We start from the raw sequence: 16997 nt of genomic DNA on the forward strand, positions 1-16997 counted from the left end.
ACAATTATCTTTATCACAGAAAACTGTGCAATTAATTAGTTGTATTTAATTGATCAACAGTCCTATAGGAAACATGAGACAACAACTATTTCAAATGTCATTAATCAATTAAATCAAAGTGAATGATTCAAGTTCTGAGTGAAGATAAATCAGGTTCAGTTGTGGATCAAAGATCTCAGATCTACAACAGTAACAGTCAGTGAACTGACCCCAGAGTCTCCAGTCTACAGTCTGGACTCTCCAGAAAACCACTCAGATCCTTCAGGTCTGAATCCTGCAGGTTGTTGTCACTCAGGTCCAGTTCTCTCAGGTGGGAGGGGTTGGACTTCAAAGCTGAGACCAGAGAAGAACAGCTGATCTTTGACAAACTGCAGTCCTTCAATCTGAATAAAGAATAAAAGAAGTGAGTTGAGGACAAAGTTCAAGTCATTTAACCATCACAATTACTCCCTTTAAAATAAACTTAATGTATTGATTCTAGATTAATTGTCTGATTTTATGGCAAGAAAAAAACTATAATCTCAATCACAGCAAATTAATTAGTTGTGTTTAACTGATCAACAGTCGTACTAGAAACATGAGACAACACCTATTTCAAATGTCATTAATCAATTAAATCAAAATGAATGATTCAAGTTCTGAGTGAAGATCAGTCAGGTTCAGTTGTGGATCAAACTTCAGAGCTGAGCCCAGAGAAGACCAGCTGATCTCTGACAAACTGCAGCTCCTCAATCTGAGTAAAGAATAAAAGCAGTGAGTTGAGGACAAAGCTCCTTGTTGACAGCGTTCAGTGTCTCATCATCTGTTAAGAGCTGAAGAAGCTTCAGAAAGAACAAGTTTAGAAAGTCAAAGTCCAACAGCTGAAGCAACAGGAAGCAGGTTAAACAGTCAGAGAGAGAAAACAGCTCATTAATACAGTGTTTCCCATTAGTTAACAAGACGATGGCAGCCCCGACACAACAGGTGGATTCATGAAGTTTTGGCTTTTTACTCAAGAAAAGTTTGATTCCACTAAGCTCACAGTAACTATGAGTGTAGTTCACATCACCTCAGGTAAACTTCAGGTTATCTGATTTAATACTCTGCTGTGTGTGTGTGTGTGTGTGTGTGTGTGTGTGTGTGTGTGTGTGTGTGTGTGTGTGTGTGTGTGTGTGTGTGTGTGTGTGTGTGTGTGTGTGTGTGTGTGTGTGTGTTTGTCAGCAGTGTGAGCGTGCACAAACACACCTTTCAAGTTGACAGTGAATTTTGATGGTTTCAGTGGAAATCTGTAGTTCACAGTTTAAGAAGATTTAACCTGAATTAAACTTCAATAAACTTAATTTGTGTTGATTCTACATTAACTCTGAGATTTTATCTCAAGAAAAAAAAAAAATCTTAATCACAAAAAATTGTGCAATTAATTAGTTGTATTTAAATGATCAACAGTCCTATAGGAATCATGTGACAACAACTATTTCAAATGTCATTAATCAATTAAATCAAAGTGAATGATTCAAGTTGTGAGTGAAGATCAATCAGGTTCAGTTGTGGATCAAAGATCTCAGATCTACAACAGTAACAGTCAGTGAACTGACCTCAGAGTCTCCAGTCTACAGTCTGGACTCTCCAGAAAACCACTCAGATCCTTCACTGCTGAATCCTGCAGGTAGTTTCCACTCAGGTCCAGGTGTCTCAGGTGGGAGGGGTTGGACTTCAGAGCTGAGCCCAGAGAAGAACAGCTGATCTTTGACAAACTGCAGCTCCTCAATCTGAATAATGAATAAATGAAGTGAGTTGAGGACAAAGCTCCTTGTTGACAGCGTTCAGTGTCTCATCATCTGTTCAGAGCTGAAGAAGCTTCAGAAAGAACAAGTTTAGAAAGTCAAGAACCAACAGCTGAAGCAACAGGAAGCAGGTTAAACAGTCAGAGAGAGAAAACAGCTCATTAATACAGTGTTTCCCATTAGTTAACAAGACGATGGCGGCCCCGACACAACAGGTGGATTCATGAAGTTTTGGCTTTTTACTCAAGAAAAGTTTGATTCCACTAAACTCACAGTAACTATGAGTGTAGTTCACATCACCTCAGGTAAACTTCAGGTTATCTGATTTAATACACTGCTGTGTGTGTGTGTGTGTGTGTGTGTGTGTGTGTGTGTGTGTGTGTGTGTGTGTGTGTGTGTGTGTGTGTGTGTGTGTGTGTGTCAGTAGTGTGAGCGTGCGCATGCACACACTGCTGACATACACACAGCTGAAAGTGAATTTAGATGGTTTCAGTGGAAATTTATAGTTCACAGTTTGAGAAACTTTAACCTGAATTAAACAACAACTTTAACAACTTAAATAAACTTAAATTGTGTTGATTCTACATTAACACTGTGATTTTATCTCAAGAAAAAAAACAATTATCTTTATCACAGAAAACTGTGCAATTAATTAGTTGTATTTAATTGATCAACAGCCCTATAGGAAACATGAGACAACAACTATTTCAAATGTCATTAATCAATTAAATCAAAGTGAATGATTCAAGTTCTGAGTGAAGATCAATCAGGTTCAGTTGTGGATCAAAGATCTCAGATCTACAACAGTAACAATCAGTGAACTGACCTCAGAGTCTCCAGTCTACAGTCTGGACTCTCCAAAAAACCTCTCAGATGCTTCACTACTGAATCCTGCAGCTTGTTTCCACTCAGGTCCAGTTCTCTCAGGTGGGAGGGGTTGGACTTCAGAGCTGAGACCAGAGAAGAACAGCTGATCTTTGACAACCTGCAGTCCTTCAATCTGAATAAAGAATAAAAGAAGTGAGTTGAGGACAAAGTTCAAGTCATTTAACCATCACAATTACTCCCTTTAAAATAAACTTAATGTATTGATTCTAGATTAATTGTCTGATTTTATGTCAAGAAAAAAACTATAATCTCAATCACAGCAAATTAATTAGTTGTATTTAATTGATCAACAGTTCTACTAGAAACATGAGACAACAACTATTTCAAATGTCATTAATCAATTAAATCAAAATGAATGATTCAAGTTGTGAGTGAAGATCAGTCAGGTTCAGTTGTGGATCAAAGATCTCAGATCTACAACAGTAACAGTCAGTGAACTGACCTCAGAGTCTCCAGTCTACAGTCTGGACTCTCCAGAAAACCTCTCAGATCCTTCAAGTATGAAACCTGCAGGTTGTTTCCACTCAGGTCCAGTTCTCTCAGGTGGGAGGGGTTGGAGTTCAGAGCTGAGACCAGAGAAGAACAGCTGATCTCTGACAAACCGCAGTCCTCAAATCTGAATTAAGAATAAAAGCAGTGAGTTGAGGACAAAGCTCCTTGTTGACAGCGTTCAGTGTCTCATCATCTGTTCAGAGCTGAAGAAGCTTCAGAAAGAACAAGTTTAGAAAGTCAAAGTCCAACAGCTGAAGCAACAGGAAGCAGGTTAAACAGTCAGAGAGAGAAAACAGCTCATTAATACAGTGTTTCCCATTAGTTAACGAGGCGATGGCGGCCCCGACACAACAGGTGGATTCATGAAGTTTTGGCTTTTTACTCAAGAAAAGTTTGATTCCACTAAACTCACAGTAACTATGAGTGTAGTTCACATCAACTCAGGTAAACTGCAATACTCTGCTGTGTGTGTGTGTGTGTGTGTGTGTGTGTGTGTGTGTGTGTGTGTGTGTGTGTGTGTGTGTGTGTGTGTGTGTGTGTCAGCAGCGTGAGCGTGCGCATGCACACACTGCTGACACACACACAGCTGACAGTGAATTTAGATGGTTTCATATGGAGCTATTATTGTTGCAATATTATTTGCAAATGCGTATCTCAATCTGTGTATGCGTATTCAGATCTGTGTGTGCGTATTCAGATCTGTGTGTGTGTAATATGATCTGTGTGTGTGTATTCAGATCTGTGTGTGCGTATTCAGATCTGTGTGTGTGTATTCAGACCTGTGTGTGTGTAAAAAAAATCTGTGTCTGTATTCAGATTTGCAAGTGAAGACAAATCTGCAAGTGCATGCAAAGATCTGTGAATGTGAACACAGATCTGTAAGTGTACATAGATCTGTAAATGTGTAAACCGATCTGTAAATGCGTACTTAGATCTGTAAATGTCTGTCATCACTTACAACTCAGGCAGGAGCTCTCAATTGGCTGTGTTTTTACACGTGAATTTTGCAACACTTCTGCCGCGGCAGATCTGCTATCTGAAAATGTGTAGAAATGAGATTTGTCTGTGACCTCAGTGTTCCTTTGCCCTGAGCTCAGGCTCACAGGCTCACGTTGTTCACTTTGTACCATGAGAAATGTCGTTTTTACCGGTATTTCCTGTTTGATTGACGTGAGACGTACAACGCAATTCAGCGCACCGAAGTGCCCGCTTGTTCCTTTCTCCAACTTGTACAATGAAAATTGAAAAAGGAAGTCGAGAGCCGGAACCAGCCTTCAAAGTAAAAGCTCCGCGTTTTGATGGCTACAGCAACGGACAATTTAAAAGAAAGAAGAAGAAAAACTCCGAAACGAATTAAATACTTAATTCACAACAAATCGCCTCCTAAACGATTACCATTTACCCCAGTAAAAACGACATTTCTCATGGTACAAAGTGAACGACGTAATTGAATTATACTTAGTACACGGACCGCGGTAGGCTACTGCTACTGCAGCCAGGCAGCATGAGCCTGTGAGCCTGAGCTCAGGGCAAAGGAACACTGAGGTCACAGACAAATCTCATTTCTACACATTTTCAGATCACAGATCTGCCGCGGCAGAAGTGTTGCAAAAGTCACGTGTAAAAACACAGCCAATTGAGAGCTCCTGCCTGAGTTGTAAGTGATGACAGACATTTACAGATCTATGTACGCATTTACAGATCGGTTTACACATTTACAGATCTATGTACACTTACAAATCTGTGTTCACATTCACAGATCTTTGCATGCACTTGCAGATTTGTCTTCACTTGCAAATCTGAATACGGACACAGATTTTTTTTACACACACACAGGTCTGAATACACACACACAGATCTGAATACGCACAGATCTGAATACACACACACAGATCATATTACACACACACAGATCTGAATACGCACACACAGATTGAGATACGCATTTGCAAATAATATTGCAACAATAATAGCTCCATAGTTTCAGTGGAAATTTATAGTTCAGTTTGAGAAACTTTAACCTGAATTAAACAACAACTTTAACAACTTAAATAAACTTCATTTGTGTTGATTCTACATTAACTCTGTGATTTTATCTCAAGAAAAAAACCCAATTATCTTTATCACAGAAAACTGTGCAATTAATTAGTTGTATTTAATTGATCAACAGCATTAATCAATTAAATCAAAGTGAATGATTCAAGTTGTGAGTGAAGATCAATCAGGTTCAGTTGTGGATCAAAGATCTCAGATCTACAACAGTAACAGTCAGTGAACTGACCTCAGAGTCTCCAGTCTACAGTCTGGACTCTCCAGAAAACCACTCAGATCCTTCAAGCATGAAACCTGCAGGTTGTTTCCACTCAGGTCCAGTTCTCTCAGGTGGGAGGGGTTGGACTTCAAAGCTGAGACCAGAGAAGAACAGCTGATCTCTGACAAACTGCAGCTCCTCAATCTGAATAAAGAATAAAAGCAGTGAGTTGAGGACAAAGCTCCTTGTTGACAGCGTTCAGTGTCTCATCATCTGTTCAGAGCTGAAGAAGTTTCAGAAAGAACAAGTTTAGAAAGTCAAAGTCCAACAGCTGAAGCAACAGGAAGCAGGTTAAACAGTCAGAGAGAGAAAACAGCTCATTAACACAGTGTTTCCCATTAGTTAATGAGGCGATGGCGGCCCCGACACAACAGGTGGATTCATGAAGTTTTGGCTTTTTACTCAAGAAAAGTTTGATTCCACTAAACTCACAGTAACTATGAGTGTAGTTCACATCACCTCAGGTAAACTTCAATACTCTGCTGTGTGTGTGTGTGTGTGTGTGTGTGTGTGTGTGTGTGTGTGTGTGTGTGTGTGTGTGTGTGTGTGTGTGTGTGTGTGTGTGTGTGTGTGTGTGTGTGTGTGTGTGTGTGTCAGCAGTGTGAGCGTAGAGGATGTAACGATTCACTCAACTCACGATTCGATTCGATTCACGATTTTTTGTTCACGATACGATTTTCTCACGATTCTTTTTAGATCAAAAATGAGCTACAGACAAATTATGACCTAATAAAATGATCTTTTATTCATAAGAGAAAGATAGTCTGAAAAATTCACCTTTCATTACAGATACACTGCACATCTTCATTTATCACCTTTTATCACAAGTAAAACTGGTCTTATTTACAAATAGTCGTTCAATTAATAAAGAAAATCTAATAGGTTATGAACCAATTTCATTGGTCGATTGGTCTGAGAAAAAAACAAACAAAATAAACATTTGGAGCCTAGGCTTGTCAAAATTAAATCAAAATCAATATGACTGAACCGTGTATGAAAGGTTGGAGGGCTTTTAATTTGAAGGGCCACATACAGGAAGTCGTGACACTGTCAGCTTTTTTTCTTCTTTTTTCTACACGGCAGGTCCCTGCGTTTTTTCAGATGTTGTTACAGACTTGTCTGGTTTGGAGACTAGTCCGACCATGGATCTATTATAAGATAATATTATACATCCATGACTCCGACGTGAATTCACGTCGGCCGTCACTGCTGTTTTCAACGAGCCGCCGCGGTCTCAAAGCACTCCCAGGCTGTCAGTTGGAGCAGCAGTCCGCTGCAGTCAGAGGCAGAGCCTTGCAGCGCTGCATGCTGACCAACTCACCTCATCTACTGTGTTTATTGGTGATAAACAGGCATAATGTAATTAAAACCCGTGTTGAATCCCGGACCCAACACTGCCAGACTCATAAGCAACGAGCGACCGCGCGCGCGGGGGGGAGGGTTAGCACCGAGGGACAAGAGAGATAGAGAGAGAAAAGAGAGTGAATTGGTATGTGTGCGTGGCGGCGGCGTCTGGTGTCGAACAAATTAATCAACCAGTGACTTTTGGGATAATGTAAGCTACTTCTCACCAGAGACTTTGTTCTCACGCATCGCGATTTTTTTTTATTTTCACCGATGCGAGTCGTCACGCATTTGTATCGATTTTTAATCGACTCACGATGCATCGTTACATCCCTAGTGAGCGTGCACAAACACACCTTTCAAGTTGACAGTGAATTTTGATGTTTTCAGTGGAAATCTGTAGTTCACAGTTTAAGAAGATTTAACCTGAATTAAACTTCAATAAACTTAATTTGTGTTGATTCTACATTAACTCTGAGATTTTATCTCATGAAAAAAAAAAAATATCTTAATCACAAAAAATTGTGTAATTAATTCGTTTTTTGTTTTTTTTAACTGATCAACAGTCCTACTGGAAACATGAGACAACAACTATTTCAAATGTCATTAATCAATTAAATCAAAGTGAATGATTCAAGTTCTGAGTGAGGATCAATCAGGTTCAGTTGTGGATCAAAGATCTCAGATCTACAACAGTAACAGTCAGTGAACTGACCTCAGAGTCTCCAGTCTACAGTCTGGACTCTCCAGAAAACCACTCAGATCCTTCACTCCTGAATCCCACAGGTAGTTTCTACTCAGGTCCAGGTGTCTCAGGTGGGAGGGGTTGGACTTCAGAGCTGAGACCAGAGAAGAACAGCTGATCTCTGACAACCTGCAGCTCTCCAATCTGAATAAAGAATAAAAGCAGTGAGTTGAGGACAAAGCTCCTTGTTGACAGCGTTCAGTGTCTCATCATCTGTTCAGAGCTGAAGAAGCTTCAGAAAGAACAAGTTTAGAAAGTCAAAGTCCAACAGCTGAAGCAACAGGAAGCAGGTTAAACAGTCAGAGAGAGAAAACAGCTCATTAACACAGTGTTTCCCATTAGTTAACGAAACTATGGCGGCCCCGACACAACAGGTGGATTCATGACGTTTTGGCTTTTTACTAAAGAAAAGTTTGATTCCACTAAACTCACAGTAACGATGAGTGTAGTTCACATCAACTCAGGTAAACTTCAGGTTATCTGATTTAATACTCTGCTGTGTGTGTGTGTGTGTGTGTGTGTGTGTGTGTGTGTGTGTGTGTGTGTGTGTGTGTGTGTGTGTGTGTGTGTGTGTGTGTGTGTGTGTGTGTGTGTGAACGTGCGCGTGCACACACTGCTGACACACACACAACTGACAGTGAATTTTGATTGTTTCAGTGGAAATCTATAGTTCACAGTTTAAGAAGCTTTAACCTGAATTAAACAACAACTTTAACAACTCAAATAAACTTCATTTGTGTTGATTTTACATTAACTCTGTGATTTTATCTCAAGAAAAAAAACAATTATCTTTATCACAGAAAACTGTGCAATGAATTAGTTGTGTTTAATTGATCAACAGTTCTACTGGAAACATGAGACAACAACTATTTCAAATGTCATTAATCAATTAATTCAAAGTGAATGATTCAAGTTCTGAGTAAAGATCAATCAGGTTCAGTTGTGGATCAAAGATCTCAGATCTACAACAGTAACAGTCAGTGAACTGACCTCAGAGTCTCCAGTCTACAGTCTGGACTCTCCAGAAAACCACTCAGATCCTTCAAGTATGAAACCTGCAGGTTGTTGTCACTCAGGTCCAGGTGTCTCAGGTGGGAGGGGTTGGACTTCAAAGCTGAGACCAGAGAAGAACAGCTGATCTCTGACAAACTGCAGCTCTTCAATCTGAATAAAGAATAAAAGCAGTGAGTTGAGGACAAAGCTCCTTGTTGACAGCGTTCAGTGTCTCATCATCTGTTCAGAGCTGAAGAAGCTTCAGAAAGAACAAGTTTAGAAAGTCAAAGTCCAACAGCTGAAGCAACAGGAAGCAGGTTAAACAGTCAGAGAGAGAAAACAGCTCATTAATACAGTGTTTCCCATTAGTTAACGAGGCGATGGCGGCCCCGACACAACAGGTGGATTCATTAAGTTTTGGCTTTTTACTCAAGAAAAGTTTGATTCCACTAAACTCACAGTAACTATGAGTGTAGTTCACATCACCTCAGGTAAACTTCAGGTTATCTTCTTTAATACTCTGCTGTGTGTGTGTGTGTGTGTGTGTGTGTGTGTGTGTGTGTGTGTGTGTGTGTGTGTGTGTGTGTGTGCGCGTGCGTGCACGCACACTGCTCACACACTGCTCACACACAGTGAACACAGTGAACTGACCTCAGAGTCTTCAGTCTACAGTCTGGACTCTCCAGAAAACCACTCAGATCCTTCAGGTCTGAATCCTGCAGGTTGTTCTCACTCAGGTCCAGGTGCCTCAGGTGGGAGGGGTTGGACTTCAGAGCTGAGACCAGAGAAGAACAGCTGATCTCTGACAACCTGCAGCTCTCTAATCTGAATAAAGAATAAAAGCAGTGAGTTGAGGACAAAGCTCCTTGTTGACAGCGTTCACTGTCTCATCATCTGTTCAGAGCTGAAGAAGCTTCAGAAAGAACAAGTTTACATTAAAGCTACAGTGGTCGGAGCCTGGGAATTTTTGTACAAATTTAGGCAATTCTGCGTAACAAGAGACAAAATAGGAAAACACAAGGACATCGACATTACAATAAATGTCAGGCCCTGATTAAAGATTCCCCTGACGATGCTCAAGATTTCAAAGACAACATCAGATAAAGTAAGGAAGAGTAAGTGAACTGACCTCAGAGTCTCCAGTCTACAGTTTGGACTCTCCAGTCCAGCACACAGAACCTTCACTCCTGAATCCTGCAGGTCGTTGTTACTCAGGTCCAGTTCTGTCAGGTGGGAGGAGTTGGACTTCAGAGCTGAGGTTACGACTTCACAGTGACTCTCTGAGAGTTTACAACCAACAAGTCTGTCAAGAGAAAAATATCAAAGTCTGTCATCTTTAAAGAGTAAAGTAGTAAATTTACAGTTCATGCATCTGATGTAGGATGTGATGAACATCTGAGGCTTGTGCATTTTCTGTGACTGTTAAACTTGTGCTGGTCCTGAGCGTTTCATGTTAAAGTGAATCTTTGCTTCATTGTGTGATTTGATCCAGAGTCAGGATGAAGACATGTTGTTCAACAGTTTTAACAGAATGTATCATCATCATCTCTGGTTACAGACATATCCTTCACTTCTTTCTAACGCACACCTTCACACCTGTCACCTGAGTCAGTGTGGGCGGATTCTGAAGAGCCTGGCATGCATACAACATACAAACTTTTACGTCACCTAATGCACAGAGATTTCCCCCCAAAAAACGCTTGTTTGAACGCAGAATAAAAAGTGGGAAAGCAACGCTTACGCCACTTATGCGTTTTCTGTTCAGACCGTTTCCGTATGAACATAGCCTCAAACTGCACACAGCTGCCTCTGGAGACAGTCAAGTGTTAATACTATGGTTCATGTGTGACACACACTTTTTTTAAAATTAATTTAACAGCAATAAACAAACACCTTCAGAAAAAACACAACTGACCTGTAGCCTAATTGTTCAAAGTTAAACTAATGATAAGAATAAATGAAAACTGTGTTCATCTGAATTTGACAGATCTACTCACTCACTTGACTCAATAATACTGATCATGTCTGGACTCACCGAGCCTTCCTGCAGTTCCTCACAGCTGGGATCAGTCTCAGTCGTCCCTGATCTGATGTTTTGTACTTTATCAGGTCGAACTCGTCCAGAACCTGCTCTGACATCTGCAGCATGTAGGCCAGAGCTGAACACTGGAACACAGAGAGTTTCTTCTCTGATCTGTTCTCTGACTCCAGGAACTGTTGGATCTCCTGATGAACTGACTGGTCCTTCATCTCCGTCAGACAGTGGAAGATGTTGATGCTTCTGTCAGGAGAGATTTCGTCATTGACCATCTCCTTCAGGTAGAACATGGCAATCAGGATGGTGTCTTGATGAATGTCTGTCTGACCCAGCAGACCTCCTAACAGCCTCCGATTGGACTCCAGAGAGAGGCCATGAAGGAAGCGAACAAACAGGTCCAGGTGACCGTTTCTACTGCAGAAGGATTTCTGCATGGCTCTCTCCAGGAAGTCATTCAAGGATAAATCTCTGTCATGATTTCTAAAACGTTTTTTTGCTGAAGACCAGTCACTGTTAGAATTTTTCTCCTCCTGGTTTTCCAAGAACTTCTTGAGGACCTTTGTGTTCCTGTTGGTGAAACAGTGGAACATGTAGACTGCAGCCAGAAACTCCTGAACACTCAGATGAACAAAGCAGTAGACTGTTTTCTGGAAGATCACACTCTCTCTTTTGAAGATCTCAGTACAGAGTCCTGAGTTCACCAAGGCCTCTGTGACGTCCAGACCACACTGCTCCAGGTCTTCTTGGTAGAACATGATGTTTCCTTCCTCCAGCTGTTCCAACGCCAGCCTCCCCAGCTTCAGAAGAACTTCCCTGTCAGCCTCCGTCAGCTCCTGTGGACTCGTCTCATGTCCTTCACCGTACTTGTTCTTCTTCCTCTTTGTCTGGACCAGCAGGAAGTGTGAGAACAGGTCCGTCGTGGTCTTGGGCAGCTCTCCTCTCTGGTCTGTGGTCAACATGTGCTCCAGAACTGTAGCACTGATCCAACAGAAGACTGGGACTTGACACATGATGTGGAAGGTCCTGGACGTCTTGATGTGTGAGATGATTCTTCTGGACAGATCTTCATCACCGGACCTCCTCCTGAAGTACTCCTCCATCTGGGCATCAGTGAAGCCTCGGACCTCTGTTACCCTGTCAACACATGTAGGAGGGATCTGATTGGCTGCTGCAGGTCTGGAGGTGATCCAGACCAGAGCCGAGGGAAGCAGATTCCCCTGGATGAGGTTTGTCAGCAGCACGTTGACTGATGACGTCTGTGTGACATCAGACACAACCTCCCTGTTGTTGAAGTCCAGTGACAGTCGGCTTTCATCCAGGCCGTCAAAGATGAAGAGAAGTTTACAGACAGCCAGCTGCTCTGCTGTGACCTTCTGTAATGTTGGATGGAAAACATGGAGCAGCCTGAGAAGACTCAACCGCTGATCTCTGATCAGGTTCAGCTCCCTGAACGAAAGCAGAACCAGCAGACTGACATCTTGGTTCTCCAAGCCCTCGGCCCAGTCCAGAGTGAACTTCTGCACCGAGAAGGTTTTTCCAACGCCAGCGACGCCGTTGGTCAGAACCACTCTGATGGGTCTCTGATGGACAGGTGAGACTGTAGAGATGTCCTCTCTCTGTTGGACAGGTGAGACCGTAGAGACGTCCTCTCTCTGTTGGACAGGTGAGACCGTAGAGACGTCCTCTCTCTGTTGGACAGGTGAGACCGTAGAGACGTCCTCTCTCTGTTGGACAGGTGAGACCGTAGAGACGTCCTCTCTCTGTTGGACAGGTGAGAACGTAGAGACGTCCTCTCTCTGTTGGACAGGTGAGACCGTAGAGACGTCCTCTCTGTGTTGGACAGGTAAGTCTTTAAAGATGTCATTACACTTGATTGGAGTGTCATGGAGGGTCTTCTTCTTGGACGTTGTCTCCAGCTGTCTCACCTCATGTTGGGTATTAACCTCTTCACTCTGTCCCTCTGTGATGTAGAGTTCAGTGTAGACACTGTTGAGAAGTGTTCCACTTCCTTTACCACTTCCTGTTCCCTCAGTTCCTTCAGTCACTCGTTCACATCTGCTCCTCAGGCTGATCTTATGTTCATCTAAAACCTCCTGCAGACCACGATCTGCTGAAAGAGAAGAGACAGAGTCAGACTGAAGATAGAGAGTCTGACAATCTGATTTTCATCAGCTACAGAAAAACTACAGACAACAAAGAGAAGGTTTGAATCATCATCTTAAATGTCTGCAGTCCACCTCTGGTTCTGGGTCTTTGTCCACACTGGGGACAGGAGGGGGGTCCTGAAGAACCAGACTGGTCCCAGTCTGAGGTGAAGCACTGTCTGCAGAACCAGTGTCCACAGCTGGAGGAGACTGGATCCTTCAGGACGTCCTGACAGAGACCACAGCTGGACAGCTGCTGGTCCACAGAGACACCACTCCTCTTCCTCCTGTCAAGACATTTCTGTATCAACATATCACAGACACTGATCTATATCTGTGCTTTGATTGGCTGCCCACCTTAAGAGGGTGGGGCTTCAGTAAGTAAAGGAGCAGAGAGAGAGAAAGTAGAGGAAGACGAGTGGAGAGAGACGAGCTGAATGAAGACCTGGCTGACTCAATCTTGAGTTGAAAACAAACTCCCTGTTAGTTTGAGTCTCTTCAGTTCGTGAAACTCCATGTTAGTTTGTGCATCATCATCCTGAAAACTCAACACACTCAACTCTGACCCAGAGACAGTTTGGAGGTTTAAGATTTGTAGCAGCTCTCTTACTTTGACTCTGAGGGTCCAGGTCCTGAACTGAAGTCTAGAGGATAATGTTTGGACCGGTCACTCTTCATAGACGGACAGATGGATCCTGGAGACTCTGCTCTGTGTCTGTGCTTCTGACCTCTGCAAACATAAAAAACATGTTTATCAAATCAAAATCAAAATTGAGTAATGTACATTTTCTGTTTATTTTGTGGCTGTGAACTGAATCTCTAAGTCGTCACTGTTTAAAAAATAATTTATTGTTGTTGTTGTTGTTGTTGTTGTGTTCTTAGATCTGTTGTAGTGATTGGTCGGCCAAATTTTGGCCCCTGCTCCTTACACAGATGACCAAATTTCGTCATTGATATGTCAAATCTTCTCTCTTTTCTGCTGTGAAAAGGACAGGCTTTCTTCATTTTCCATAGTTGTTACATGCCATTATTTCAAATTAATACTCTACCGTGTAAATTCAATAATTTTTATTCAACTTCTGCTGTGTAATTGTAACAGTGGGAATTTAAACACACAAAAATGCACTCAAAGCAGGCACATTTTCAACAGATGCCACATTAGTTGACAACAAATCAACAGTGTGTTAGTCTGTCTCTAAGCCCCCGCCCCTCTGTCTGTGGCTCTGAACTCATTGGTTTCTATTGAAGATGTGAATATATGAAAATTTATGAAGAAAAGCGAATCTCCCTGCACAGCCACAGTTCCTCAGGTGCAGGTGGGTAGCAGGAGTGCGTAAATTCAATAGAAAAGGATGACCACCGCACACTGATAAGACTCTGCTGATATACTTTTATTATGAACAAAGCATTTCGCTTAAAGAGGAACTAAACCCCTAAACCACTTTTTTCTGCTGAAAACAAATATATTTGGGTATAAGGTAGTGTTGTCGGTTGATTCTGGTCCAACTTTTGACATTTTAGTCAAAATATTTCAATTTGGTGTATTTTGTAGTAAAAATGTAGAGTGACTGCCCTCTATGGGTTGAAACACGGCTATTACAATCGAATTTTTCTATTGGCTGAGATCGAGGCAGATGACGCTTTGGAGGCAGCTTTCGTCACCGGCCACCAGCTCCCCGACAAATCAGGCTGCTGCCTGCCGCTAACGGTTGCTAGGCACTCTAGCTGCTCTGCTGCGGCTAACGGCTGCTAACAGCTGCCTGAATGAGAATCGTTAGTAGTGCGGCCGGCGCTAACAAGCCGTTAACGAGCTAAGGAGCCCGCGGATCAGCTGTAGATGCACTGTGTCAGGGCTCCTAGTAGTGTCCACGCTACTAGTGCTGTTAGAGTCGCTCGTTAGTAGCTCGTTAGCGCTAGCAGAAGTGTCGATGTGTGTTTATTACTTTTTTTCTCTCTTTTGTGTGATTTCGCGGGTGTGAATGGGGCGCAGGGGGGAGGGGGGATCGGAGAGTGCTCCTGGAGCCCCGCCCATAATCAAGGCATTTTTTTAATTTCAAGCTTAGAGCACGTCATCCAAAACTGAGGGGTTTAGTTGCTCTTTAAGCGAAACGTATATCAGCGTTTATATCGTATATCAGCAGAGTCTTATCAGTGTGCGGTGGTCGTCCTTTTCTATTGAATATGAAAACTTATGTTATTGTATTTTACCAGTCACATCGACTGCAGCAGCTCAACACACTAAACTGTGATACAGAGACAGTTTGGAGGTTCACAGGTTTGTAGCAGCTCTCTTACTGTGACTCTGAGGGTCCAGGTGCAGAACTGAGGTCTGGAGGAAAATCTTTGGACCAGTCACTCTTCATAGACAGACAGATGGATCCTGGAGACTCTGCTCTCAGTTTGTGGTCCTGATTTCTGCAAACACAAAAACCATGTTTATCAAATCAAAACCAAAATTGAGCGATGCACATTTTCTGTTTATTTTGTGGCTGTGAACTGAATCTCTAAGTCGTCACTGTTTCAAAAAACTAACTCTGGATTCATATTGTTGTTGTTGTTGTTGTTGTTGTTGTTGTTGTGTTCTCACTAAACTGACACAGAGACAGTTTGGAGGTTTAAGGTTTGTAGCAGCGTCTTACTGTGACTCTGAGGGTCCAGGTCCTGAACTGAAGTTTAGAGGAACATTTTTTGACCGGTCACTCTTCAAAGACAGACAGATGGATCCTGCTTCATCCTCCTCTTCCTCCACTTTTGCACTCATATTCAGGACTTCAGTCAGTCTGAGAGAAAACACACACACACAGCACATCCGTTTATACTGTACAACTGCCCCTCCCCCACCCCCTTTCTTCACTAAAAAGTTTATGCATTTTCAGACGCAAGTCTTGCAACACACACACACAAATAGAACTGTACACACAGACACTATACAGCTTCTTTTTTCTCTCAGTGTCTCTGTGTGGACTGAAGTTCCCTGCGACTCTTCTTTCTTCCACAGTCCACAGCGACAAACTGACTCACACAATCTCACACTTAATAATTATTATAATTACGATGTATTGACACTCACCTGCCTCAGACTTCAGTTTCCCTCTTCATGAACCTGACGAAGGTCTCAGGACCGAAACGTTGTTCAGCTCAATAAATCTATGCAAGTGATGACAGTGTGCGGGAGCTGTTTCTAATGCTATAAAATGGTGTCTGAACTGACTGAACACTTTCACTTCCCTCCTTCTGCATTTACAGGAAATTACATAACCGCGAGTGTGTGTTGCTCAGTTACAAGTATTTTTTTTACATCAGTCATTATTTTAAATAACAACTAATGTACTTACAAGTCAATCAAATTGATAATTTACCCAAACATTACATCAACAATGTTGACAATTATTGTGATAAGAGAGAAGGGTAGTCACTTGATTCAGGTAGAATGGCGCCATCTCCTGGGCAGCTTTTGGTATTACAGCTGTATTAGCAGATGAAATCTGACTTTGGTTGAGGTAGAAATAACGGATAATGGAGGTGGGTTTGTGTGTGGCTGTGGTCCGACGGAAACAGAAATAAACACATTATCAAACATTAAACACAGCTACAGGAATAGCATCCTAAACCTATAATAATCACTGTAGATCAACTCCCGATGGAATAAATAATTGTGAGGTGAACAGAGCCCTTTGACGGCCAAACATCATAAAGACTGTAGTCCCTTTGTAACACACAACCTTGTAGGAAAGGTACAGGTAAGAAAATTGTAACACTTAAGAGGGATTTCACAATACCAGGACTTGTGGATTAGTGTATCAGATTCTACACTACAGGAGCACCGTGGAATGTGAAAATGAGACTCAGGAGGCAAAGGTTCAAATGTAAAAGTAATGCCGGCTTTAGTTAGAAAAATAATGAATTGAATAGAATAGAATAAGTTAAATAGATAAACAAATAGATAAGTTAAAACAAGACAAACAAAACTCTCTGACAAAACGAAACAATTAAAGTCCCTGTACGGAGCTTTTAACTAGATACGCAAAAGTCTCTGGTTTCTGCTGATGTGTCTTTGTTACCTACAACAGCAAATGAGCCCATCAGTGTGAAGATACGCTATTTCTAAGTAGTCTAATTCTATTCCTCTGGAAGGCATGGTCGGGTCGGACCACTGACGAAACGATACGAACAGATACATTACCTCATCCATATGCACGCTGCAGATAGCTGCTAAAAAAAAAAAGTTTTCAATGCAAGTCCCGTCTTCTTTCCGACATTTCCAAAACAAATCTCCAGG

The 16997-nt window shown here is 41.9% G+C and overlaps 1 protein-coding gene across 1 annotated transcript in view; it reads right to left on the reverse strand.

Moving 5' to 3' along the window:
• Positions 1 to 1254: 1254 nt before the first annotated feature.
• Positions 1255 to 16997, reverse strand: part of LOC310998592 (NACHT, LRR and PYD domains-containing protein 3-like) — a gene marked incomplete at both ends in the record, with an annotated part of 148577 nt that continues 132834 nt past the window's right edge. The window contains 5 exons of the mRNA XM_083988714.1: positions 1255 to 1265; positions 1594 to 1748; positions 2590 to 2763; positions 7514 to 7687; positions 9188 to 9361. Of these exons, the coding sequence (XP_083844840.1) occupies positions 1255 to 1265; positions 1594 to 1748; positions 2590 to 2763; positions 7514 to 7687; positions 9188 to 9361 (688 nt within the window). The remainder of the gene's footprint in view (positions 1266 to 1593; positions 1749 to 2589; positions 2764 to 7513; positions 7688 to 9187; positions 9362 to 16997) is intronic.

Source organism: Trachurus trachurus (assembly GCF_905171665.1).
Source record: "Trachurus trachurus genome assembly, chromosome: 15".
NCBI lineage: Eukaryota > Metazoa > Chordata > Actinopteri > Carangiformes > Carangidae > Trachurus > Trachurus trachurus.